The sequence below is a fragment of the Lontra canadensis genome, unplaced genomic scaffold (assembly GCF_010015895.1).
Source record: "Lontra canadensis isolate GAN:19392208 unplaced genomic scaffold, GSC_riverotter_1.0 scaffold4, whole genome shotgun sequence".
NCBI classification, from domain to species: domain Eukaryota; kingdom Metazoa; phylum Chordata; class Mammalia; order Carnivora; family Mustelidae; genus Lontra; species Lontra canadensis.
The window spans coordinates 31686910-31714376 of record NW_022630998.1 but is presented as its reverse complement, the minus strand read 5'-3'; the positions used below and the strand labels follow the sequence as shown (position 1 = coordinate 31714376).

The window sequence follows — 27467 nt, the reverse complement described above, 5'->3', positions numbered from 1 at the left end:
GTTTTTTTTTTAACATCAATTTTGAAATCAGTTTTTCAGCCATGCAGCTGATTGTGCTAGAGTAACAGAAGCCTACACAGTCATCAGTGTGTCCTCAAATCAGGCAACTGCTCAGTCACAAGTGGGCCTCACCTCACACACCCAACACAGGTGCTATTGGGTACAAAAAGCAGTGTCAAACAGATCCAAGGTCAGTTCCTGTCCCTATAGAAGACTAAGAAAATGACCTAAGAAGAATGGGGACTTGCCACATCTCCCATTGAATGATGGGGTCTGTTTCCATTCCCCTTAAACCTGGGCAGGCTTATGACATCTTCCTACAATAGGGCACACACTTTGTGACTATGTAATATGTGACATCCAAGGCTTGGTCATAAAATGCTGTGAGTTTCTGCCTGGTTCTCTTGGGACTCTTTCTGAAGGCAGCCAGCTTCCCTGTAAAATCCCAAGAGCTTTGAGATTGCTATGCTCAAGAGGTATATGGTAGGCCTCTGGTCAACAGTCCCAGCTCAGCTCCCAGATGATGGCTTCAACTGTCAGTCATCAGAGTGAGCCCTCTTGGATAACCAATCTGGCCAAGACTTGGGAAAGACAGAGCTTAGTTGACATCTTCTTGCAAGTACATAAGACACTCCAAGCAACCAGCCAAAGAGTTTCTATATTCCTGATATAGGATACAACTGTTTTCATAATAATATGGTTGTTGTGGGCGCCTGGGTGGCTCAGTGGGTTAAGCCACTGCCTTCGGCTCAGGTCATGATCTCAGGGTCCTGGGATCGAGTCCCACATCGGGCTCTCTGCTCAGCAGGGAGCCTGCTTCCCTCTCTGTCTCTGGCTGCCTCTCTGCCTACTTGTGATCTCTGTCAAATAAATAAATAAAATCTTTAAAAATAAATAAATAAATAAATAAAATAATATGGTTGTTGTAAGCTGCTGAGTTTGGGGGTAATTTGTTATGCAGTAATAGTAACCAGAACAGGGATTCGGAGTAGGCACATTCTCTCCATTTGTAACCCTGTCTCTAAAAGTTGTAGATCTTAGAGCAAGAGTCCAAATGGAGGCCCACACACCACATGTCTAAATATTTAAGGCTATAAATCAACTGAGCAAATTGTTAAATAAAATATGTGCTATCATCTCATCTTAAAAATATACATTCATGATGACAAAATAGAAAGTTGGCAAAATGTAAAACAGAACCGAATTTAATTATTGTTACACGTATCTGTTCTGTGGATGGGCTGGTGATGTATGGATGAGTAACTGTTCCATATTGTAGAAAGTTACGTGCTCACTGTGTTCCACTGTGAAATGTACTGCCTCATTTCCCAAGGTCTCTTGAGTCAGGAATTAGAACAAGAGGGAGGGAAAAAAAAAAGATAGCTTTCCTGGGAAATCTCTTGGCATGCCATAGAATCTATTGCATACATAACCATCCCACAGTAAAGTTTTGTCAAGTGAGTTAATTTCTCATTTCACTTACCTGAGAAATTCTCCCACTCAGATTCTCATACTCTAAAGCAGTGTTTATTGCTGATACTGAAAAAAAAAATAAAACTTTATTAAATTTAAACACAGCCCCCTTTAGACTGATATCATAGGCACACAAGGTGAAGAGGCATTTTCCTAGGGCCTGTACGGTATTACCCATCAGATTGATATTTAGGCTAATGGATCATGCCGTTGTCAGTGCTGTGGGCCTGATTCCAAGAGGCAAAGCATCTCTTATATGCTTTAATACACATCTGGGGGAGTGCACTTGTGATATATGTCCCCCTTTAAAGTGCAGGATCGGGGCAGAGGCCCCCGTTTCTGTAAGGGCATTGGCACTTCATTGTTCCGTGACATAGGGACAGGTGTCTGGGGAACAACGGTGGGCATCTAATTATGTGAGATTTTATCCACCTCCAGCTCCCAGATCCCAGCCATAGAGAACAATGATGGCCCTGCAAACCTACTGTTGAGTGATTCATATTCAGCCACTGTTTTCATTCATTCAGTCCCTACTATACACCAGCTGCTCTTCTAGGCACACTAATGAGCAAGGCAGATCTCCTGGTCTCAGAGAGCTCACATTCTAGAGAGAAAAGACCAAGGATAAGCACAAAGTAAACAAAAAAGTAAGATAATTTGACATCAAAATAAACGCTAGGAAGAAAATAAAGCACACAATGGGGCAAGGGCAGGCAGCTCTGGCTGTGAGGTTGGGAAGGAGCACTCTGGGGCAGGTGACCATTGGGTTGAGACCCAGTATAAGAGTGGGAGGCAGTAAAGCAAACATTGGGCAGATTAGCTAACTGGATTTCTTGATATTAGAGGGCTAAGAAGAACCCCTTTTTAAACCTCAGTACTTGCTGCACTTAAATACTTTCTTGGCCCACTTTCTTGCCATAGTGTATAGAATAACAAATATAAAATCTTTCATACTTATGGAACTTTTGCCACCTTGATGATTGATGCAGAGAATATAGATGTAGAATCTGTTGTGATTAGACCAAATTTAACCCAGGATCCAGAACATACCCTACAAAATAAATATCTCTATAGACTTTTTTATATTGGCTTACTTTTCTGCTTCTTTCTCAAATAGCAAAGCAATTCCTATTTTATATTTGAGAAAATAAACATCTTGCTACATGGTGGGAGATGGTGAAGCCAGGAACTGAACCTGACTTTAGAGTCAACTTAATGATTGAGATTATGACAATAATTTTCCAGATATTTTTTACTATTTTATTATTCTTTATAATATTGCCACGGTTATAGCCTTACTTTCATAATTAACTTGAAACTTATTTTATTCTTACGAGTTAGGTTTTTTAAAAAATAATTATAGCTTCAGAAATTCAGCATATTTTATCGAAATTTTTTGGTAAAATAAAATTTTTTCTAGAACATAATCAAAATTGCAAGACAAAAGTATCACTGAAACAGGAAAATGTATATGTATAGAGAATGGTTAAACATAAAAAATGTAATTTTAGCCTTTTAAAGAAGTCTTCATCAATAAAGCCCAACTTAATTTTTTGTTTTGTTTTGTTTTAAGCAGTTTAAATTATATACATTAACTCTGGTGTAATTCTAAAAACATAGTCAAAGTAAAATATAAAACTATATAAAAGATGTGAATTCAAGTACAAAAACAACATATATATCTATATTTGATGATTCTGTGTAGCTATAGAGTACATCAAACTAATTGTAGTCTAATTCAGAACAAATTGCACAACGAAGTAAAGAAAATTCCATAAGAAATCATAGACAAATGAATGAAGGTTTTTAAAAATGACTGTCAAGGGATTTATTTCTAAAGTCTCCTATATGATCTGGAAACTGCTTCAGCTCAGGTCATGATCCTGGGGTCCTGGGATTGAGCCCCAAGTTGGGCTCCCTGCTCAGCGGGGAGTCTCCTCCTCCCTTTGCTGACCCCTTACTCATGCTCTCTCTCAAATAAATAAAATCTTAAAAAAAAAATCAGATTCTGTCAAGTCTGATGTTTGCCACTGCATGGCTTATTAGACAATGGGCATTTTAAGACCTTTTCATTAAAATTACTTTCCTGTGATATCTTTTTCTCATCAGTATGTCTTCTTCATTTTCTAAACATTTCAGATATTAAACTCTCATTACATCATCAGTGTATTCTTAAGGTGGCCTTCTTCCCTGAAGTGGACATTTAAAGTTCTCTTCAAATGAATGAAAAAGAATAGACAATCTCCACAAGAATATGATGATGTCATAAAGTATATTTTTATGCTTTACTACCTCAGTTCTTGAAATAATGTTAGCAACTTCACCAGGTCAGAGTTTTAGAGCTTAGATACAATAAAAGTTCAGAATGTAGTCAAGGGGATAAAAGTCTTGTACAGACAGAGGCATTTAAAAAAATTCTTGTTAAATACATGAATAGGCTTAACACATCAAGTCAGGAACATATTTAATCACATTACTTTGGGCTTTCATTACCTCTTAGGTGCTTCATCTAAGGGGATGTTGTTTTCTTCCTTTTTGTTTTTTTTCCTAGAGGTTACACATATTCCTTATTAGGAACATATCTCTACCCTCCCGTTTGCGGGAGTCAAATTTTTATGTTTTGTTTCACTTAAACATTAAATCTGAAGCCATAACACTCCTAGAAGAAAATATAGAGTAAAAGCTCATTGACAGTGGTCTTGGCAATGATTTCTTGGTTATGACACCAAAAGCACAGGCCAACAAAAGCAAATTAAGTGGGATTATATCAAACTAAAAAGCTTCTGCACAGCAAAGAAGTAATCGACAACAGGAAAAAGTAACCTACAGAATGGGAGAAAAAATTTTTTTAAAAGATTTTATTTATTTATTTAACAGAGAGAGATATCATAAATAGGCAGAGAGGCAGGCAGAGAGAGAGAGAGAAGGAAGCAGGCTTCCTGCTGAGCAGAGAGCCCAATGTGGGGCTTGATCCCAGGACCTGGCAGGGATCATGACCTGAGCTGAAGGCAGAGGCTTTAACCCACTGAGCCACCCAGGTGCCCTAGGAGAAAATATCTTCAAACCATGTATCTGATAAGGGGTTAATATCCAAAACATAAAAGGAATTTTTACAATTCAAAAGCAAAAAAAAAAAAAAATCTGATAACCTGGTTAAAATATGAGCAAAGGACTTGAAGAAGACATATAGGTGGCCAACAGGCGCCCAACATCACTCATCATCAGGAAAATGCAAATCAGAACTACAATAAGCTATCACTTCACACCTGTTAGGATGTTACTTATTAAAACAACAACAACGAGAAAAAAGTGTTGACAAGGATGTGGAGAAAAGTAAAACTTTGTACACTACTGGTGAGCATGCAAATTGGTACAGTCATTACAGAAAACAATATTTAGTTTTCTCAGAAAATTAAAAAACTACATGCGGTCCAGTTATTCCACTCCTGGGTATTTACCTCAAGGAATTGACAGGGTCCCAGAGAGATACCTGCATTCCTCTGTTCATTGCAGCATTATTCACAAAAGTCAAGATATGGAAACAACCTCAATGTCCATCCACAGATGAATAAATTAAAAAATGTTGTTCATATTACAATGGGAAATTATTCAGCCTTAGAAAAAGGGAAATATTGCTATTTGTAACAACATAGATGGATCTGGAGGATATTATGCTAAATGAAATTAATCAGACACAGAAAAACAAGTACTGCTTGATTATACTTATATGTGGAATCTAAAATAATAAAACTGAGAGAAACAGAGGGTAGAAAGTTTTGGTTGTGCAGGGTAAGTCTGGAGATCTGATATATGGTATGGTGCCTCTAGCTAACAATACTGCATTAGAGACTTACAATTTTCTAAGAGGGTGTATCTTTTGTTAAATGTTTTTACCACCTATATACACACAAGTAATAATAATAAAGGGGCAGGAAGGGTGTGTACTCATCTCCAGACTCATTGAGTTGTACATATTATACAGGTTTTCTGTCAAGCATACCTCAATAAAATGTTGAAAACAAGCAAACAAAACATAAAAGCTTTAAAAATTTCAAGAATTTTACTGCTCTTTGATGTCAATCATTCACTGGAGATATACTAATGCTGATATTTCTAGACACCTTTAATGCTCTCACACACCTTTGATGTTCGGGGAGAGGAAGGTTACTTTGGCCAGGAGTGTGTATACTCATTCTGTGCCCAGCAGACATGTCTGCCATCCTGGCCAGCGGTGTTCTCTGGGATCGCTCTCTACCTTGCCTACCCTCACCCTTTAATTTTAGCCTTTGAGTGGACATGTGAGTCATTTGGGACACAGTAAGATCACCCCATTTTAGTCGGCATACTCCCTCGTTAATTTTACTTGCCTACCTGTGAAGGAGGAATTCTTATCTCATGGACATAAGCATTAATTATTATAAACAATCATTAAGTACTCAAGTTTCAGAAATATGACTGTGATTTAATTATTTTCCTTAAGAACATATTATTTTAATTTTTGAAAGCCATATAATTAATTAATGAGTTGTAACTCGGTATAATGGGCTCACCACCAACAGTGCCCCTTCCCCCCCATATCAGGGGTTGAAATAACTGAATGAATGTGTTCGGATGAAAACTACTGTATTGGCATGTTTTGATGAATAAGAGTCACAGAAAAAAAATTCATAGATGAAATGAGCATGCATCTAAAGTTTAAGTTATTTATAGATTTAAGTTATATTTACAGTTTTTTGTGAGTCTTAGAAGCCTGGATACATTTACTGTTGGAACTGTTGATTGAAGAAGTGAGTGTGGCTTGTTGTAAGACAATCAGGTCATAACTTCATTTACGTAAGGACCAATAATTAAAGATGAGTGGACATGCTGTTTCCCTCCTCTGATCTCCCCTATTGTTTAAAAACACTGAGAAGTATTTGGCTGAAAGTGTTACTATACTTTCAGAATATTCCATTAGAGCTAATATATAAAATATTAATAGACATTTGTTTCAGTGTTGTAATATGCTATATTTTTAAAAATTTATTTATTTATTTATTTGACCGACAGAAATCACAAGTAGGCAGAGAGGCAGGCACAGAGAGAAGGGAAGAAGGCTCCCCCCCGCCAAGCAGAGAGCCCGATGTGGGGCTCGATCCCAGCAGGCTGGGATCATGACCTGAGCCGAAGGCAGAGGCTTTAACCCACTGAGCCACCCAGGCCCCCCAGTGTTGTAATATGCTATTAAAAAGCAGAGTGAACTTCAAGGATCATATGCCTACCTAATACTGCATACCTAACATTTATCAGTAGAAACCAGAATCATGTTTAAGAAAAAATGTAATCAGCTCATTGTAGCGCTCTCATTTCCTACCAATCACAGGAAGATTTCCTTGTTCCTTCCCTTTAAAGCTGCTAAAACCCAGACAGGCAAGTAAAAGTAAAAACAAAACCAAACCCCAAAAAATAAAACCAAGCTTATGCAATATAAACTATAATATCCTAAAAATGTCAATAAGGGATTAGAAGTTAAAAGTAAGATTTACAATAGGTTTTGTAGGTTTCTGTGGAAAATGACAGAGGGGGCTGGTGCCAAGGAGGCTCGCAGTTGTGGTTCATTCTAAGGAGCTGCTAAGTTGTGCTGTATTGACTCAAGGAACAACCTGATCAGCATTTAGTAACATTGTTTCTATAAAAGGACTCCAGGGACCAATGGGGAGAGATACAAGAGAAAGATGACTGACAACTGGCTTGCATGTACACAGTGGGTCTGGTGATAGAGATGAGTATGGTTAGCCCTGAAACAAAACATCTTGAAAAATTGCTTAATGGTGAGTTGAGTTCTTTTATCAAAATGTAATCATTCATCATAGAAAAAAATTACAGCAATTGTGAGACGTTATTACCAGTTGTTACAGTAGTTTAAGATCTGTATTGACTTGGCTTTTAGTTACTGTGTTTTCCTGGAGTCAGTCTTGTCTTAATAATATTCCAAAAAAGATTGGGCTTTTTTTTCCCCAGTGTCTAAGTTACTCCTTGAGGAATAAAGTAGGTTTTTCAAGAGCCACATTAATCCTTTTGAACTAATAGCTACTCATGAAGGTGCATTAACTTTTCAATAATTCTAAATAGTACCTTAACTTCAAGGACTAACTCTAGGTACTAGAGATAATAGAATTCCCAAATGAGATAAGAGAGAGAGAGAAGCAGATACATAGAGAGAATTTAATGCAATTCTACTCACAAAACTTACGTGAATTACTTGCTGAGCAAGTCAGATTTCAGCTGATCAAGATAATGAATGATTGGATAACTAATTAATTTCTTCACTGAGCTGCAAGAGTATTCTCTATGCATTCTTCTAACTGTGAAAGGAAAATAGGTGTCTTTTTAGTCCTTTTTTTTTTTTTTTTAAGTTGCCATCCCCATGCCCATCTTAATTCACACCATTTGCCTTAAACTTGGCTTGAGAAATGAGCCCTTGTGATCCAGGCAGAGCCTGTCAAACTTTTCGCTGAAGGAAAGGGAGTGTAGTGCTCAGGCCCGGTAAGCAAATGGGATTCTTTCAAAGGAAGAGGGAGGAGCCAACCCTGCCAATACATGTCTTGGTCTTTTGCAGTAAGACTCCTCCTCTGGCCTCATTTCTTCTGAAATGTAAAAGTCAAAGGAAACTCCACATGGTCTCCTTTACATCTCAGTGCACCTGCTAAATGTCTTAGAAGAATAAAGAATTCCTAATGGGAAACTAATCCTATAATTCTTTGTTTGCATTCCTGAATCATGCAGATTCTACTTTCCACTTCAAACAGTTCTACATACAAACCAGTTCTTTGACATCTTGGATCTTGTATTTGAGGCTGAAAAATTTTTCTACATACTCTTTTAACATAATTGCTGGAAATAAAAATTAGTAGCCAAGTAGCTATGGAAGGAATGTCTTGAACTCTAAACACATTTTGAATACTTAAGCTCATTTCCACCTTTTAAACAAATGGTAAAATATAAATTCAACTTATGAAGTAAAGAAGCATTTACTCTAAAGAGTCTGAAAGCTGGAATATGTTAATAAATCACTGTACATATATACTCTCTCTCCCCAAAGCCAAAATTACTCAGATATTTTAAAAATCTCTTTTGGTGAAGTCCCTAGTTTCTGAATTCTGTATAGGTTTTTATGCCAGAAATAGATATGAATTGTCTTAATTATTGGCATTTGTATTGAAAAATAGTTATCATGTAGCTTATTTTTAGCAAGTGGAATCAAGATCACCACAAAGCGTTCTATAATATAAAGCCTATAGTACACATTTTCATCTACAGCAGGAAGGAATCTGCACAACAGATTAGGAATTAACTGTATGCCTTTAACTTCTGAAGTTTATGTAGCAGTTTATGATTAATTACTCATCTTGCTAAATGCCAATTTTTCTACTCATTAGGAGCGTTACCCATAAAAATAAAGCCATCAGTTGTCTTACCAGTAAAAATGGGTTTATTTGGGAATAGCAGAGAATTGCCATTCAGGACGTGCAAGCCATGGCAAAACCATAGGCAAGAACTGAGAACAGGTGAGGAACACTCTCTTTTAGAGGAAGTGGGGAGTGGTTGGAAGGGACAGTTATAAACAAAACATCCATTGGAGTCAACTAGGAGTTTGCAGTGTAGTGGCTTTTCACTGGTTGTGTTTTGACAATCTTTCCTTGGCTAGGCTGTTGCTGGACCAGAAGAAAAGGTTTCTTCCTTCCGCTGGGGTAGTGAAGCGTAGGCTTCTTCCTGTCAGGAATGCAAGGTCCGTCTCTTCCTGTGGAAGGTATCCAACTGACAATTAGCAGTAGAACAAGCAAGCTCCCCCTGTTGGCGTCCTCACTTTCCCTTCCTTTCACTACTTTTTCACAGGAGTGAGAACATCTGTTTGTGCAACGACAACAAAGAAGATTATCTACTTTAATCATTTATCTGCTCCAAAACTTTTCAGTTGGATAAACTCATACATTTCCAATGTCACTTTAATGCACAAGTGGGATGAACAGAACCTCCTTTTTGAGGCCCAGTATAAACTCGATGAGAAGCAGTACCGCCAAGTAAACCAGAAAGATATTTTAAACAGATTTCAAATGAACATCTATGTTTTCTGGAACATAAACTTTTCCAATCTGTATTTCATGTTTTCTGAGGTGCCTACTGCCAGAGCAAAACAACACAATATTTCTGGTTACTTGAAGGAAAAACTTACTATTAGTTATTCATTTTTGCAAATACACAGTTCAGTAACTCTCTTTTACACAGAAACATTATGCAAATCTTTCTAGCATTTGAAAATAGGGTAGCAAATACCTTTCCAAACAACAAGGTTTTAAATCATCTGGGAAGTGAGGTAATCAGAGACAGCTTGCCAGACCTCTGTTCACCCTGGACCATTTTCCCTCCAAGATGATTTAAGAAGCTCATTTTAGAGCTACTCATGGCATACAAGTTCTATAGAGATTTGGGCTTTGCATGCTTTACATTCTAAAGTGAGCTTTACTGGACCATGTAATTTTGCACCCAGAAATCTTTCAGCAAGATTACTATTTTTGAGAAGAGTCTGAGATTATTGCACTGTCTCGATTTCACACAGTATTTTTGCTAAAAGGATTGAATTTTCAACTCTGATGAGTCAATATTGAGAATTTGGTTATGGTCTGATTTTGTGGAGTAATTATTCCTAGACACACTGGCAGTGGATTTACAAATCTATCTTTGGTGCAAATTAGATTTGGCTCATATGTTGGTTTTGATTTGGTTATTTATTTGGTCCAATAAATTTCTTATTAGTAGCTGTTATAGTGAGCATTTCAATTTTGAATCTGGGAACTTTGATGGTGAGATAGATCTCCTGAAATTGCTAATGCTTTTATTTTCATTTAACACTTTCATATATGCCCTATATTTTTTAAAGTGCTAATTGGATTCTCCTTTTTTAATAGATACATAAGTTTAGCTCTCTGGGGTTTTTTCATCGAATCACAAAGTTTGCTGACGTAAATACTTCTCAACTAACAATGAAGTAAATACACAAAAATTTGACTAGTAACTGCTTGTTGGAATAGCATGTTGAGTTCTCAGAATTAAAATTAATATCACTTTCAATGACTAACAATTTGTTCTGTTAAAACAATTTTGAGACCATTTAGTATGTGTAATATCCCTTCAGTGACAAGTGAATAGTAATTAATTGATGACAAAACAGTGAGCACCACGAAAGAATATATAGAGAATAATACATTTGACTTTACAATTCTTAAGCCATTTCTTTCTCTGAAACAATGTTAACATAAATAAGTAATGTTGGATTCTTTTATACAATGTATACTCATTTATATATTATATGTGATAATTGAGATTAAATTGCAAGCACATTTAAATGCAATTTTTTTTCATGTGACATAACTAGACATCAAGAGGTTCCTCCCTGTTACCGTCAAGAATTACATGCTGTAAGATGCGAAGACACAATCTGTGAGAAAAATTTGAGACCGTTGTAGATTGAGAAGAGCAGCTATAGCCAAGCAGAGCCAGACACATACTTCAACGGAAGCTTTGCAAACTGAATGAGACAGCTAAACATTTAAATGTACAATGTCTATTGGTTCTACATCTTTCCAGAAAGGGATGCCATATTTCTTGTCAGACAATTTGTGTAGGGAGTAAAACTTCTGGAGTTTCTTTATAAGTCTCTATGCCTCTTTCAGTGTAAAGTGTTTTTTTACTTTGAAGAATACATTGAAAGTGGGGGGAAGGGGAAATTGGAGGAAGGTGGTCAAAAGGTTAAAACTTCCAGTTATAAGATAAGTAAGTACTGGAGATGTAATGTACAACATGGTGACTATGGCTAACATGGCTATATAATATGCAGGGAAGTTATTAAGAGAGTAAATCCTAAGTGTTCTCATCACAAGGAAAAAAAAAATTTTCCCTTTCTTTTCTTTTTATTGTATCTATAAGTTAGTTGAACCTAAGGTAATCATTTCATGATATAGGGAAATCAAACCATCATGTTATATGCCTTAAGCTTATATAGTGATGTATTTTAATTATTTCTCAATACAAGTGGAAACAAATCCAACAAATACAACGCAGACATTTGGGGGTGACTGCAAACATTCAATCTAGATTGGTTGTTAGATAATATTAGAGAATTTCTGTTAACTTCAGCTATGATAACACTGTTGTTATCTAGTATAAGTCAGCAAACTAGCTGGTGAATCACATACCTACTTTTGTAAATAAACTTTTATTGGAACATAAAAAAAGAACACATTGAGCTATGAGAACAAATACTTGACTTTTACTTGATACTTGATACATATTACTTGGGGCTGGGTATGCAGACACTTTAACCCCTTTTCCCTCCTTTTAGACTTTAACACTGTTATCTCATTTACCAAGAGGAGCTGAGAATTCTGCTGGCTTTCATTTATCTACGCTAAATCTTATCTTAGTTATAGAACTCCTACCTGTTTTAAATCAGGGACCATTCATTTGCTTTGTTACCCACCCTCCATCTCCCAGAAATCCAGACACCTTGCTACAAGTGCCTAACAAGTTACTTGAAGTAACAAGATATCTGGCCATTGGAACTTACTGCATTTTCCTTTCTAATCACTATGTACAAACGTGCTGCTTTGCTGAACTGGAAAGCCTCATTTGGATCAAAACCAGAACACTAGAAACGCTTAATACTTAAACACTCTTAAATACTGTGGAGCCAGTATTGAAGAATTTATTGGAAAAAGATATATTTAATTTATATCTAGGATGAATTTTAAAATCTCAGTTATAGATCTTCATCCTCCTAAGTTTTTATTTATCTGTAGAGTAGTGTGCAGGACCTACTTCAGAATCTCTCTCTGAACAGTGGTGAACTGAGATTACCATCTGTACAATTCATCAGAAAGATAAATGCACTTGAGAAGCACAGTTTTGCATAAATTGCCTGCATAATTGCTTCAGATTTCCACATTATATATAATACTGTTTGGAATAAAATAGAAAACTATTATCCATTAACAGATATTTGATAACCATATTAATTCAGATATTTGATAACTATATTAATTCCTTCTGGTATTTGGTTTAGTTATCTGACCACATAGAAGCACCCACATTGACTTTTCTTAATGCATATAAATTCTTCAACAATTACAGACTCTGGTTTTTATGTTAGGCATAATGTCTACCTACTTCAGTCATATACAGATTCACATTAGTTGTATTTTGATTTATCATTCAGAAACACTTAAGCCTGCTTCCGATGAATAATTTTCCTTACTTTTTCTATAAGTAAGAAAGCAGAGGCTAGAAATGAAAGGGTAGAAATTATAAATGAAAAGTTGTATTTTTAAAATTAAGTGTGAAAACAGGTGCCAAATTAAGGGACATATATGTACATTTTTATGGCAACTTTCCCCATTACACGAATAGCTCAGGTATTTGTACAAAGACATTAAGTAATAAATCCATTTGAGAATAAATGCCATTATGGCCACGTGCGCATGCATGCACATGCACACACGTGCATGTTAAATTTACAGATTGTGTCAGGTAGTTGATGACCACGGTTGAATTAAAGATAGCAGATTACTAAGAATCATCCTAGATTCCAATTATATTTATACATAATTTGTACATTTGTAAAAACCTTACAAATAATTCTATTTTTCCAGGATGACATTATGGGTAACAATTTAACACATGTGGTAAAAAACAAACATATTAAACCTTAAAATCATAATTAGGTAAATTAAACAATCCAATTAGCTCATAGCTATCATAAGTAAAGAATTCTATGAATAAAGACTTTTCCATTTTCCATATCAGAAAAAATAACATGTCTTTTATTCACTCTAACATACAGATTCTGTTAAGTTTTTAGTTCTGTCAAGGCAAGGAAAATGAAACATTTCAAAATATGATCTGGTAGAAAGTACTATACACATTTTAATCTGTAGTTTATATTAAGAAAATTTCTAAGGTATTGCTAAATGTAAAGTAGATTTGTTTTTAAATTATGTAAACTGGACAGATTATTTGAATTGCTTTCTAATAACTAGATAGTTAATTACATATTACTGAGCAATTTTACCAGGACGTGATGGAAATTTAGCTGATGACGTATTGTATTGTGTTCTGAGAACACTGTGAGGAATCCAAATTTCACTTCTTTGGCAATGTAGTGAGGTCATATGATGGAAAAGAGAAAGTGGGGTAAAGTTTTAATGTTAACTAGGAGTAAGTACTTGGTGGCATTTTTAAAGAAATATTAATACTTTTCTTGTGTTCATTATACATTTCATTTAAAAAATGCAACGCTAAGTAGTCTAGGAACAGATTGTAATATTTCAATGCCTGGGATAATCAAAACAAGTCCAGTTTACTCTGAGGATAGTAAAGCCACAAAAGAAGAAGAGACAAACTATAATTCTATACATGAAAACATTTAGTCCCACTTTAAACTTTATAGTATCTACAGATAAAACTATTTCATTTTAAGGATGTAGTCAGCAAAAATATTTACATTAAACTACTTAGGGAAATTATTTTTTTTCTATTCAGGAAGACCAATTACATTAAGTTAACATTAACATAACATAACATAATTCTCCTTGGGAGACTTATTCAACTGAGAATTTCTCTTCAGAATATAGTTTTGAAAAAAAATTAAAGTGGTCTAAGGTGTTTTTCCTCTGTAGGTCATCTCTTTCAATCTGATTTACACAGTTCATAGATAAAGCTGATGCTATTGGTGAACTAAATTAAGAATGTCAATTCAGTTTCTTGTAAACAAGTATCTACATTAAAAAAAAAACAACTATGATTATTGAATGATTACTGGCAGTGAAGTAACCAAGGAATAAAAGATCATTTGTGCTCTTACCTTCAGATGCAGTGCCTTCCCATGAAGGTCTGAGTGGAAAAGCTAACATGGGTATTGTTAAAGCTGGATACGGGAGATTCCATCTGCTTATGTCTTGTATTACTGTCTTTTCATCCCAAATCATGCTTATCAGCTACTTTACCAATGATATAAAAAGCCGTGAAAGGAAAGAATTCTGTTTAATTGTTACCGGTTGTGGTATAACATAATGTAAGTCCCAGTAGGAGTATTTTGTGAACAAACCTCCTATCGCCACCCCCAATATATGCAAGTGCGTATGCAAACAAGTTGAGTATGCAAAACAAAAGTGTATTAATAATGGGGTCACCGTTGTTTCTTCCTTTGGTCTGGTATTTCTCAAATTATGCTTCAAAGACCCGGGAGCCTCTTATACTTGCTTAGGACTGGGTGTGACTGTTTTAAGCAAATGCAGACTCCTGCTCCTCATTGCGAGCAAGAAATTTACACCACCAGGAGAGGGAGTTAAAACAAAACAAAACAAAAGGCTAATTTACCTTTTGGAGAATATGTGGCAAATCTTCCCCACCTCCATATTGACCTTCTCCCTCCCAGACTATACACTCATGCATTACCTATATCGATTAGTATTTTCAAGAAAAGTGCATTATGGTATATAAAACATAAAAATGAAGGCGAAACCAGTGTTAAAATACTGTAATGGCTTCCAAAATCAAGTAGCTATGATTTCTGGCACTGCTTCTAATCAACAGTGAGAATCAAGAAATGGAAATCGCAATTATGTCTCCTTGGAAAACTATATACTGTATGAGAAAGGTTTAGGGGCTGAGAAGGTTAAAACGTCATTTGGATCTTGTTTCTACTGAATGATGCAGGGATTAGGAAGGAGGTACAGAGGAAGACATGGAAGAAGCCAATCAAAACTTCACAGTAATAAGGACTGTATAAAACTCTGCCAAGGGCGCAGATCTGAATGCTTTCCTGCACATGCCCAGAATAATACGAAGAAGAGGTGTGGAAAGATGAAGGCCTCCTCATGTCCCAAGCTGAAATTTATTTTCTTTGCTGTTTTTTAAGCTACCGGAAGAATGTTAACTGAATGATCCTATGAAATGCAACAGAGTTGAGCTATCTTAGAGCATCATAAAAAAAAAGAAATGGAAGATTCCTTTGCTCTATTCCTGGAAGGAAAGGGTGTTTTGGGCACTTTCCATGGCTCAGGGAGCAGAACTGATTCGTCAATCTTTTGGGTAACAGAAAAATCTTATCCTCGGCTTCCTAGCTGTGCCGTCCCTAAACATCAGCAACTGTGTCCAAACCGGGCCCCCTGTAACACAGCACTAGGATTCACCCATCAAATGTGCAGGGTATTACCAGGTCAATGGCACTCTACAGTCTTTGTTCCCATGGGCAACTTTGTTACAAGACAGCTAGACTTTAGAAATAATTGGGCATGTATTTTCCACTGTAGTGAGTCTGGCAGAATGCAAAGCAGAGTAATGAAAATTAATGTTTTCACTTCTTACACATTTTCACATTTCATATGTGTATGTTATGTATTCAGTGTGCACAAGAATTGCTGACACTATTCCTGTGAGGTGACATATGTAAAAATAACTCAGGAACAGGTAGTATATATCAAGACTAATATAATGCATAAGTGGAGATGGAAAACCAAGAGTAAAGAATAAAGTTTAAATGATTCAAAACCTATACAAAAATTACTATGCAGATAATACTATTCTCTATCTGGTGCACAAGAAAGTTACTTGATATTAAAATTTAGTATTCTTATTTTATGATTTTCTTAAATAGAACTTCCTCTTCAAAAATAAATTTTCAACTATTTCAGGAATTTAAAAAAGCTTGAAATAGCTATTTGTAATCTGGATTGCAGTAGAGAAGAAATAAATACTTATGAAGAGTTGATTGTTATACCTTGAAAAAAATCAAATTTTACTTTTTTTCTTTGACCACGTAGACTAGAAATAATGGGACCCATGTTGCATTTATATTCTAATATTACCCCTAAAATAATGGCAAGTAAAAGTGGGTTCACGATTGTTTGTGATATTAAGAAACAATACCTTCTTAGAAGGCAAATAAAAGAAATTTAAGATCAGTAACAGTGGAGTGAATAGTCAAAAAACATTTGAAATTTCTAGCATCATAAGACTAAACTTAATAATCACAGGGTTGAAAGTATTCACACAATTATCATAAAAAAGTGAAAATTAAAATTATTTTTGGTAAATTCACATGTCTATCCAAAGTGTCATCTTTGGATTACCTTGGCTTGAGTTAAAGACCTTTTAATTTGACTTATTCATGAAAGTTCTCTGCAGCTTTAAAGCTTGACTCTCTTCTCCAGTGTGCAGTCCTAGGTCCCTGCACACTGTGGGATGAATGGTGACTCATTTGATTGGAGTTTAGCTCTGGAGCATACATTTAATTAAGTTTCTTTTCCCCCCCTTCAACAGTTCTGCCCAGCATCCTAGTCATGCACAGGCAAAATCTTTACTTTCAGAAGAGATAAATCGTTACAAATTTGAGAGAATTAAGTCATCTGGGACGAGGAAATAACAAATATATGGCTAAATTTTCAATTTAGAGACCGTAAGCCTAACGAAAGAAGGATTCCTCTTACCTGAGATTACACAACGCTTTTCAGATTCTCCGGAGTTTGAGATACAGCTGATGTTTACCAGTGATTATTTGTATCACAGTTTTAACAGAAAGGATCACCAACTTATCTTTTGGAGTGCAAAATCAAAGTCTTCACACTTTTCCTATGATGATTTCGGTGTTTGTACGTAAGATTAAACACAAAACCCCCAAAAGATCTGGCAAATGCCATAGAACAATGTGCTTTCGTAAGGGAAGCATTTTTTTTTCTTTAATTTTTAACATTTACACATTCTTTTCTGAACAGTTACACAACATAGATTGAGCCTGCTGAAGTCAATGGCCAGATGAATATAGTTACTATAAATGATTTTCCTCTAAATAAAAGTCCTAGATCCTGGGAACAGAGCAGGTGCTAGCTGCCAGTGAGAGGTATGCACAGATGGGACCGTTACCAGTCAGTTCTGCTGCTAGTAAGCAAGCTACAAGGATAGAAAAGCAGCACATCAGAGCCCCTCGGGTACAGTAAAAACTTCTTTTCCCCTTCTGCCAAAAGTCTCAGTCCTTTGAATGTATCTTCTTTGGAGTGTCTATGTGGAAATGTTCACAAGAAGTCTGAGTAAAAATCAGATACCATTTTCCATTAACATGTTATTAAAAATTTAGCTCTACTATCCCCGGTGAGAAGTGACGAATTCAAGCAAATGGTTTTGTTATCACTTCTGGGCTTTATCATGTGAAAGAGAAAATATGTTTCTAAAAATAGGATGACTTCTGTCATTTTATTGCTATGGTGTAAGCAGCTGGGGCTAATTAATGATTTTCTGTATCATCAAAGACACGTCAAGAATTTCATCGCAAGCAGTTATTGCAGAAATATACTGTGTTAGGCCTTAGTTGAAGTATCTTTCCTAAATAAAAAGTACAAAAATACTTCTCACTAAAGGTAACTGAGAAGTTGTTCGATTTGACATAGCATGAGGACACACCCTTTTTTTTTTTTTTTTTTTTTTTTTTTGGAGACAGTACGCTTTGTGATTCACAGGAGAACTTGGATCAGACGCAGTTTAATGAAAGCTCTCAAATAAGCAATTTTATTCCTATCCATGACTGCAGACATTTACAAAACCATAACATCTGAGTTCACCTTAAAAAATAACTTATATAAAGCAGTGATATACACAGCACAAAATAGTTCAGGGAGGGGCAGGAGCAACTTTTAATAATTAAAATGTAAACGTGAAAAAAAGGATGGAATAAAAGTCCCTACTTATTTCTACTTAAGATGTCATGTAATAATATTTTACAATGTCCTGTGGGCCAATGTATGTATGTGCATATGTCCATATAACATACACATATGCAATACATTCTTTTTCCCACACATATACATACACAGATAATTATTTGCAGTTCAGTTTAGGGCAATTCTAATATGCCGCTCTGTACAGTTGTTTGAATCACGTTTGGACCCGCTTTCTTCAAAAAATAGGGGAGAGAGCAGGAAATAAAAAGGTTGGTTTGGTGTGACTGAGATTCCTTTGTTTAACTGTACACTGTGATGAATAATTTTCTTCCGTAGTAGTTCTGTGAAGGGCTGACTCACTGTGGTTTTCATGAGGAGACTTGGTAATGGATCACACACTCATTGTCATGCTAGGGGAGTACTAGAAAGAAAAAAGAATCCATATTTTAACAACAATTCTTTTACAGGCCGCTAATGTTCTTCTTGGTAAACAGTAGTAACTATGAATTTTAATGTCTTAAAATCTTTTATGCTCAAGCTTTTAACCTCATATAACATAAAAATAAGAAGCTATTAAAAAAGTAAATTTATATGGAATTTACTAAGTCCTGAAATTCTTAATATTTCTGCTGGAAAGCAACCAGTCTCCTCCTTTCCCTGAACTTAGGTGGTTGATAATGGCCCAGTCCCTCAGTCTTTTCTTTCTAGCTACATTCATGTTTTGTGGGCATTTGTAACATTTTGGGTAAATCCAATCCACAATAAAATAAGTATGAGGGACAGTCTCATGACCTACCAACTATGTAAACTTGGAAGGTTACCTAACCTCTCTGTGTTTTAGTTTCCTCACCTGTAAAATGGGCTTAAAGCGATCTGGGGGAGATTAAATATAAAATTCTTAAAACTACGTATTTCTTGAATATATAGAAAGTGTTCAGCAAGTGTTTAATTAATAGTGTAAGGGAAATAAAACAAAATAAAAAACAACTCCCAGCTGGCCCCCAGAAGTTCTCATAAAGCATTTAGAGTGCTTAAGAAACTGATTTATACTTTAGGATATACATGTCTTCCTCTAATCTGTGGCTCCAATTTCAACCCACAATACTTTTAGGGTGGGAGCAGGGGGCTCTGTTGTTACACATTACTTGTCAGTTTGATGAGGATTACAGCTGGTAAAAGGTGAGGCTTTCAGAAATTTGGAAAAGAGGTCTCAAAAATTATTTAGAGAGGAACAAAGAGCCATTATTGTGATAATTAAGGCAATCTAGGCATATTCCCGAGGAACAGACTGTGACAGAAAAGTTCTAGAGCAACACTGTTGCTCTAAAAAGACTTTCTTCAACCACGGATGGGTTTTATAATCTGTGCCGTTGAACATGGAAGCCACTAGGCACATGTGGCCACTGAACACATGAAATGGGCTAGTGTGACTGAGGAACTGTAATCTTAATGTTATTTATTTAAATTTAAATATCCCCATGTAGCTGGTGGACACCATTTTGGACAGCACAGTTCTAGACTGCCTGAGATGTGGGGAGGATCCCAAATGGTAATGGTCTCCAGATGAAGAGAGTTTCGAGATGAAAATGTCAATGTAAACCCTTAAATATTTTAAATATTTTGTTAGATATATTTGGTGAGGACCTGATAAGGACCAGGGCAAAGGGATTCCTATAAGCACATTAGTAACAAGGGTGGCTGGGTGGTTCAGGCGGTTGACTGTGGGACTAGTGCTTTCAGCTCCAGTTGTGATCTCATGGGTCATGGGCCCAGCCCCAGTTGTTGGGCTCCTTCCTCAGTGGGGAGTCTGCTTGTCTCTTTCCCTCTGCCCCTCCCCCCACTCTCTCTCTAAAATAAATAAATCTTTTAAAAAAATGTTAATAACCACCATGCCTCATGGAAAGAGGCAGGTGAAGTCAAGAGGATTGGTCTCGGACAGCAGGGCCTTCAACAGGAAAAGTGATGATCCTGGGAAGTGGAGTGTGAACTTTAAAAAGAGAGCAGACCAAACAGAATGAAGTGAGTGCTAGATGAGCTAAGTTACTACGGGACCCAGAAAAGAGCCATAAGGTGTGTACTAAGGATTTCATAGGGAAAGGAGGATGTCCTGAGGAAAAGCACAGGATGACAACCGCTCAGCTGACAGAAGTCTGGACAGAAAGTCATTAGGGGTCAATCTAGGGCTCAAACCCAACCCCCACATTGATCCTGAGTAAAGGTGAATGAGGAGGCCTAAATAATGGGCCAGTGGACCCTTGGGGGATGATTATTCATCCTTTAAATGCAGATCAAATCATAGAAAATCTATTTGTTAATCAGTTAATTAGTTTTAAATTTAAATAGCCTCAAATTTCCTTTCAGTATAAGAAAGCTAAATTATATATGCTACTGACTCTAATGTTGGATTACAGCGAGTAGGGTGGTAAAAAGGGGCGACTTCCAGAGAAGAGAAGGGGATTTGGTTTGACAGAAGAACCTCTGCCTTACCCTTGAGAGTGGCAGCAAGAAAGCAGAGCAGAGCAAAGCAAAACCTAAAACCCAAAGCAAACAGACAAAAACTGATGAAATGAGCCCACCCCCGCCCCTGCCCCCACACTTGGAGGAGGATATCTCCTCATTTCATCAGATGAGACCATGCAGATCTCCCACTGTAGATAGCAACAACAAGCATCAGTGAGCTATCTACAGCCTTTGACAAAACAGAATTATATTTTGATATTTGATCTTTAAGGGTAAGAATAAACAACAAGAAAATACATGGAAACCAAGGTTTTATTAAAAGTAGAAAAAATTAAAGAGTATGGCAAAATGGGCACAGAAAAGTTTAATCTAGGCTTTCTATAGCTACTGGTACAATAAGAATAGTGATCCAATCAGTGTTGCTCAATAGAGCTTTCTGTGATGATGGATATGTTCTATTCTGTGCTGTCCAATATAATAGTCATTAGCCACACATGGCTACCAGACTCTTAAAATGTAGCTAGTATAAGTTAGGAACCGAAAATTTAGCTGTATTTAATTTTAATTAGTTTTAAATTTAAATAGCATCGCTAGAACATCAATCATTGTTTTAAGAAAAAGATTTTGTGGGTCTATAGTGCCAGGTATCTAAAAAAAGTAAAAGAGACTGATGCATTTCAGAAAGGACTTCAAAGGAAGTTTCTGAAAAAAAATTCTCAGGATAAGTCAGAATTAACTCTAGTGACCATCTCATTTAATACACATCCTGAATTACTGAGACCTTAAAAAGTAAGGGCCAACTCTTAATCTCACAAAACAAACTGAGGGTGGCCAGGGGGAGAGAGGTAGGGAGAGGGTGGTGGGGTTATGGACACTGGGGAGCGTATGTGCTATGGTGAGTGCTGTGAAGTGTGTAAACCTGGCGATTCACAGACCTGTACCCCTGGGGCTAATAATACATTATATGTTAATAAAAATTTAAAAATTAAAAAAAAAAAGTAAGGGCCAGATTCATTCAGAAAGGATAGAAGCATCTGCTCCAAGCAATGCAGCTCAGAAAAGTTAGCAAACATCTAATATAGTTTAATTTGTGAATAGTACAAGTAACTGTAACGTGATGCTCTAAGTGGATCAGGTACAGTATGTGTGTAGTGTGCGGGCATCCATACGTGTGTGATATACGTGTGTAATGTGCGGGCATCTATATGGGCAACGTGCCACTTGCACCGCTCAGGTTGTAAACTCCTCATCTGTGGCTGCCCTTTACTGAAATGGCTTCATCTACGTAAAATAAGGGAAAACTCACAGAATGTACAAGCAAAAAGGAATTCCTTATTATTGTTCTTCAACATATAGGAGAAGTGTCCTACAGTTTTCCTAAAGTAAAGGAAGAGTAGGTGTTAAATGGCATCTCCTATTCAGAGACCTTTCCACAGGCGCTGGCCTGAGACCACACGGCAATGTCGCCATCGTATTGCTGCGTCCATTCAGGATGGTGTATTGTGATGTTTGTGCTCAATGCTGTGATAGGCGGCTGCCCCGTTTCCAAACTATTCTGTGAGTCTGGGTCTCCTTAATCAGATGATGTAATGGCTCTTACAAAGTCATTAACTCTCTGGGTTAGCAAAAACAAACAAACAAACAAAACAAACCCTAAAGGTATAATTTCAAACATGTACTAATTTATTCTGCCTTTTTATGTAAAATAGATTTTGAAACGGCATGCTTTGGTATAAACTAGAGAATCTGTGATTTTCTCCTTATTGTACACAGCTCACGTACCATGGAACCCACCTCAGAGATCCATTAGGTCTTTGCACAATATGCATAAGCTCTTATTTCTATGCTTCAAGAACACTTCAGATCTCACTGTATTTCTATTGCTAAGCATCTCTCTATATTTTCTTTTATCTTTTTTATTTATTTGAGAGAGAGAGAGAGAGAGAATGAGCTAAAGAGAGAGCATGAGAGGAGAGAGGTCAGCAGGAGAAGCAGACTCCCTGCCAAGCAGAGAGTCCAATGTGGGACTCAATCCCGGGATGCCAGGATCATGACCTGAGCTTAACGCAGTCGCTTAACCACCTGAGCCACCCAGGCGCCCTATATTTTATTTTCTTAACGAGAGATATATAAAGAATAGTGCAGTTACCCTGAACTAAACTAAAGTGAAATAAATTTAGTGTTTATGTGACTGTGTAAAAGAAAATTTGGGTATACATTTCTTTTCAATTAGCAATAATCGCGCCTCGGATAAACCTCATTGGCTACGATACTGCCACTGCGCAAAGCTGGGTATACATTTCTTTATAATAGAAAATGACAAAAGGGAGTAAGGTAATAGAAGATGACCTACCACCTTGTTTAGAATTCCTATTAGATAATCATGATTTTTAATACCACTTTTACTCAGTTGATTATAGTTCAATGCCATGGAGAAAATATTCTGCTAGATTAATTCAAGAAATAGGACTAACTGCTTTCTTTACAGCAGAAACACGAAAAACTACTTTCCGAAAGAGGCTTTTTTGTATTCTTGATTTTCAAAAACAAACATCTTACTGAATTTGAACACTAGGGGGCACGTTTGTTTCTTGAAATAAAGGTCTTGTTTACGATTCCCAAAAAAAGGCTGAGTAGTGTAACATTTGATTCACATTTTTCTGTGTGTCCATGTTGGCACTGCAAGGTTTCTGACTTTGGGTTGGGTATTTTGTTTCTATAAATATTAGTTAAATGAACTAGCATGTGTGAAGTGACTAGGATAGTGGCTGGCACATAAAAAGCACTCAGGAGATGTTCTCTCCCTTCTCAGGCCCCCTTCTGTGGTTTAACTTCAAGATTTGACCAACAAACCCTCAAAGGATAGACTACTCAGAAGTAGGTGCTTTTCAGAGTTATAGCCATTTAAAAAACCACTAGAATTTACATGTTCACTCATCCAAAAATGCTTTCTTTTTAAATTCGTTAAGAAGTTCTATTTCTCCTCGGTTACAGGAAACCTCACTCATGGATACCTAGCCTATTTACTTCTTTAAAGCCCTACATTTGTCAGCAGGGAATGTGCTTAGTCTTCCTTTCTCATCTTTTGAAAAGGTCTCAACAAAATGTGTGGTGATGTGATGCCGGAAGCCATAGATGACAATGACATCATTCATAACCGAGTGGAGCCCTCACTGGGCAGACAAAAGAGTGGAGCAGCCAGTGTGGACCTGCTTCCAAGGCTGCACTGTCTCTGGGTGGTGGGAGAGTTCCTCAGTCGCCATCCAATGATTTTTCTTCTGGGGACTTTTCGGGTAGGGACAGGACGAAGGGAGGGGAGTGGCAGGGAGGGAGCTTTTGTTTTCTGCTAACTCTGTACAGAGTCTGGCATTTTACCTTCTTCTTGGCTTCTGGGATAGTGAGGCTGGGCCAGGAGTCAGGGATGGGAGGGGCCCTGGTCCAGCTGCTCTCTCTCCTCAGCACACGTTCACAAAAGCATCTGCGGTTTTGCACGTGCCGAGTCCAGTTAAGCTTAAAGGGTGAGGCTTGTGTTTATCCCGTGGAAAGAAGTGTTTCAGGTCCTGTTATATCTGATTCTTTGATCCCCACAAAAAGCTATCAGATGCCCGTTCGAAAGAGGCAGCCCTCCGCTGACAGATAAACAAGGCAGCAGTCCTCAGTGACAAATCTGGGAAAGAAGGAATGGGGAGGGGGAGAGGTCCTCTTGTCCCTGTCCCTAAAGCTAAAGTCATGTGGGACCTTTTTAAAAAAGTCTTCTTCTCCAATCCAAGATTAATAATTTCCTCATACTTTTTTTTTTTTTTAAAAGCCCGGTTTATATTATAGCATCTGCTAATCTTACATATGGTTTAATTAGTTTTGTAACCCATTCTTCCCATCAGATTGCATTTTGTTGGGGTTAGGGATATGTTATATTTATCTCAGAATACTTTGTCCTTAACCAAGCACACTGCATATAAGAGGCTCAAGAAATGTTGAGCTGAACTGAATTATTATATACCCCACTGAACAATACCATTTTATTGTTGAAAGCATTCACAGAAAAGGAAATAAATGTTTCTAATTAGATAGAGTGAACATTAACTGATTAAAATGAACTAATTTGTCCAAAGTCTTGAAACAAACTAAATTATCTAAAAAAGAATTCCTATAATCCTAAGCATCATGACAAACTACCTATTTCATCATGACCGATGGGCTAATCTTTTGATTTTTTAATACGAATTTTTACATATACATTCTTTGTCCTCACTAATAAGTCATATATATATATATCCTGCAAATAAAACAAAGATCAGTATAACTTTATTTCCAGTTTTAACAGAAGTAATGTTTAAAAACAGGGGAAGTCTTAGCCCACACAGGCGCGTTAGGCTGATGCTTGTTAGAAGTGAAAGAAACCACAGAACACTTAGTCTGAGGCTCGAAGCAGCCTTTTCATGCACAAGCAGATATGTTATTAGCCGCTGCTTCACATTCTTAGGGTATCATCTCTGGTAAAGGCTGAGTTAGGGCAAAATGAAGGAAGTTTTCTACTCTGATTTTAACGATAGCAATCCATATGTGGGGGCACTGATCCAATGAAGATGAAATTGGTTTGGATTCTGAAATCCTTTACGCTGTATCCAGACTCAGTAGTTCTCAGCAGAGCATGTGCACGAGCATCACTAACAAAGCTTTTTCATTTGCAGGTATGACCAGTCCTACTCCTAGAAATTCTGATTCATGAGGTCTAGGAAGAGTTCTGGGCAATTATATCTTAAAAAATTCCGTGGATGTTCCTAATGTGAGATATCAGGTTAAAAAAATCACTGTAGCATGTAATAACTCCTTGAAAAAGACACCATATTGTCTTTCTCATCTCTCCAGAGCATCGCCTGTTGCTTTGGCCTGCGGTAAGTGCTCAGTAATTGTTCAATAAGCAAATGAATTTTACTGCTTCTCGTTTTGCTCCTGTCTACTTCTGTGGAGATTATGGAATGATGATGCCTTTGCTTAACACCGTAATCATACTCAAAAAATGACTCTGGTATCCAGCTCGGGTTAAAAGTAAACAACAGGTTAATAGACCACCAATACTGGCCTTCGGCCCAGTGAGGCCGAAGTGTGAAGTAAAGACATCTTATAGAGAAGATTCAGAGTCTTAAGGATAGTACTGAGAACAGACCTGGTTTCGCCACGAGTCAAGACATTTTAGTAACGTGAAAACTTGTAAAAACTATCAAATATGCAACCTGTTTCCAGCATGTTCCTTTATAGGGAATGTTCTCTATAAGAAAATTAGTATTATACTTTTTGTTTTTGTAACTATGTACATAGGACAGGGACAAAAAAGAAAAAGTTAATTAAAACTATTTTTTCCAAAGAAATTCCACTTAGTTTTCTAAATTTTAAAAGATCAACCTATTAAGCTCTAGGTAAACAGTCATAATAGTGGCTTTATGAATATATTCCAATAGAAAAGCTTCAGAAATAAATTTTGGATATAATAATGTAGTCAAAGGAATACTTACACTCTCACTCTGAAAAGGATTTAAGAAATTTCCCCCCATTTCGCCATCATCCCTTGGAGTGCCCGGTTGATTACTCAGGCTCATATTATTGGGAGAATTCTGTAAACAAGATTTAGAAAACAAGGCATTGTTGAAGATTTTAATTTCCCTCTTGCATTATACTGTTTCAAAAATGGAATCTACAGCAGCATCTCTAAGGACAAAGCAGACTTATAATTCTAATCTCAGACTTCTACTGTGTATTCTAGTTCATTCTTTACACCTTGACAAGTAGTAATGCTTTCCCAAATGGAAATTAAAAAACAAACAAAAAACCCAAAATACCCAAGCAAAACTGTTTTCTTAGTCTCAGAATCAATATTTATTCAATTTCCCACCCTTAGCTTACAGAGTTCTAGTACTGCATAGAGTTTAAAAAACATTCCCAGCAGGGGCGTGATGAAGAGAGCCTACCCACTGATCAGGCATGATGGGACAATGACCTGCCTCGGCAGTTTTACTAATCAAACTTCAAAAGGTCACTGTTCCAAAACATTTCCCCTTAATACGACATGTGGTTTGCATAGTAATACTCTTTCAACTTTTTTTTTTTTTTTATATGAACCATAGGAAAAAAGGAAGATGGTTCACAACTATAGTGAGGAACAAGAGAACTACCTTAGGACTTGAGAATTCAATATGCACTTGTAGAGGAAGAGAAGGCTCAAAGCAAATTGCTTTAGAATCTTTTCCTTTCATTAGTTTAAGAGTAGATTTACTTGGAAACTTTAAGATAAAATGGCTGATATTAGCAACCTAATGAAACCCTAAGTTAGCCGCAGATTGCTTCATTTTCTACTTAAATTTGCTAGTCTTGTTATTACGGTGCGATTTTAGCTATGGGAGGTTATCTGCTACTCCCCAGCAACAGGAAATACAGAATGGCATTGCCATACAAAGCATGTTCACACAATATTCTGACTGAGGGACTCTTTCCATGTCTAATTTATTGACTTGTAAAAATAAACCTCAAGGTTAAAAATTTTTATTTGTTATTTTAAGTGGAAGAAAGATTGTAGGTTTCTTTCTGAGCCATTTCTATTTCATATTCTTTTTGAGTAAGTTCTAGATTTTTAAAGAAAATTGCTCTGAAGATTCTGACTTAACTAAAACAAAGTTATATCATAAAAATTAAAATTTCATGAATGAGTTATTCCCAGAAGAATATGTGCTGTTTTAGAATATGGTAAAACTGTAAAGCAGAGACAGGTAGATGAACTGGTGTAAATACAGCTTA

The 27467-nt window shown here is 36.5% G+C and overlaps 1 protein-coding gene and 1 non-coding gene across 5 annotated transcripts in view; both read right to left on the bottom strand.

Moving 5' to 3' along the window:
• Nucleotides 1–18038: 18038 nt before the first annotated feature.
• Nucleotides 18039–27467, bottom strand: part of SSBP2 (single stranded DNA binding protein 2) — a 294982-nt gene continuing 285553 nt past the window's right edge. For 3 of the 4 annotated variants that reach the window (XM_032847376.1, XM_032847387.1, XM_032847369.1), the window contains 2 exons: nucleotides 26192–26290; nucleotides 18610–18639 (listed from right to left, as the gene is read on the bottom strand). In XM_032847376.1, coding sequence (XP_032703267.1) covers nucleotides 18610–18639; nucleotides 26192–26290 — 129 coding nt within the window. Of the gene's footprint in view, nucleotides 18640–26191; nucleotides 26291–27467 lie in introns of all 4 variants that reach the window. The other variant, XM_032847362.1, reaches the window with a different exon arrangement.
• LOC116864003 lies at nucleotides 22834–22968 on the bottom strand. The gene has a single exon (XR_004381899.1). It is a non-coding gene; the product is annotated as a U4 spliceosomal RNA (small nuclear RNA).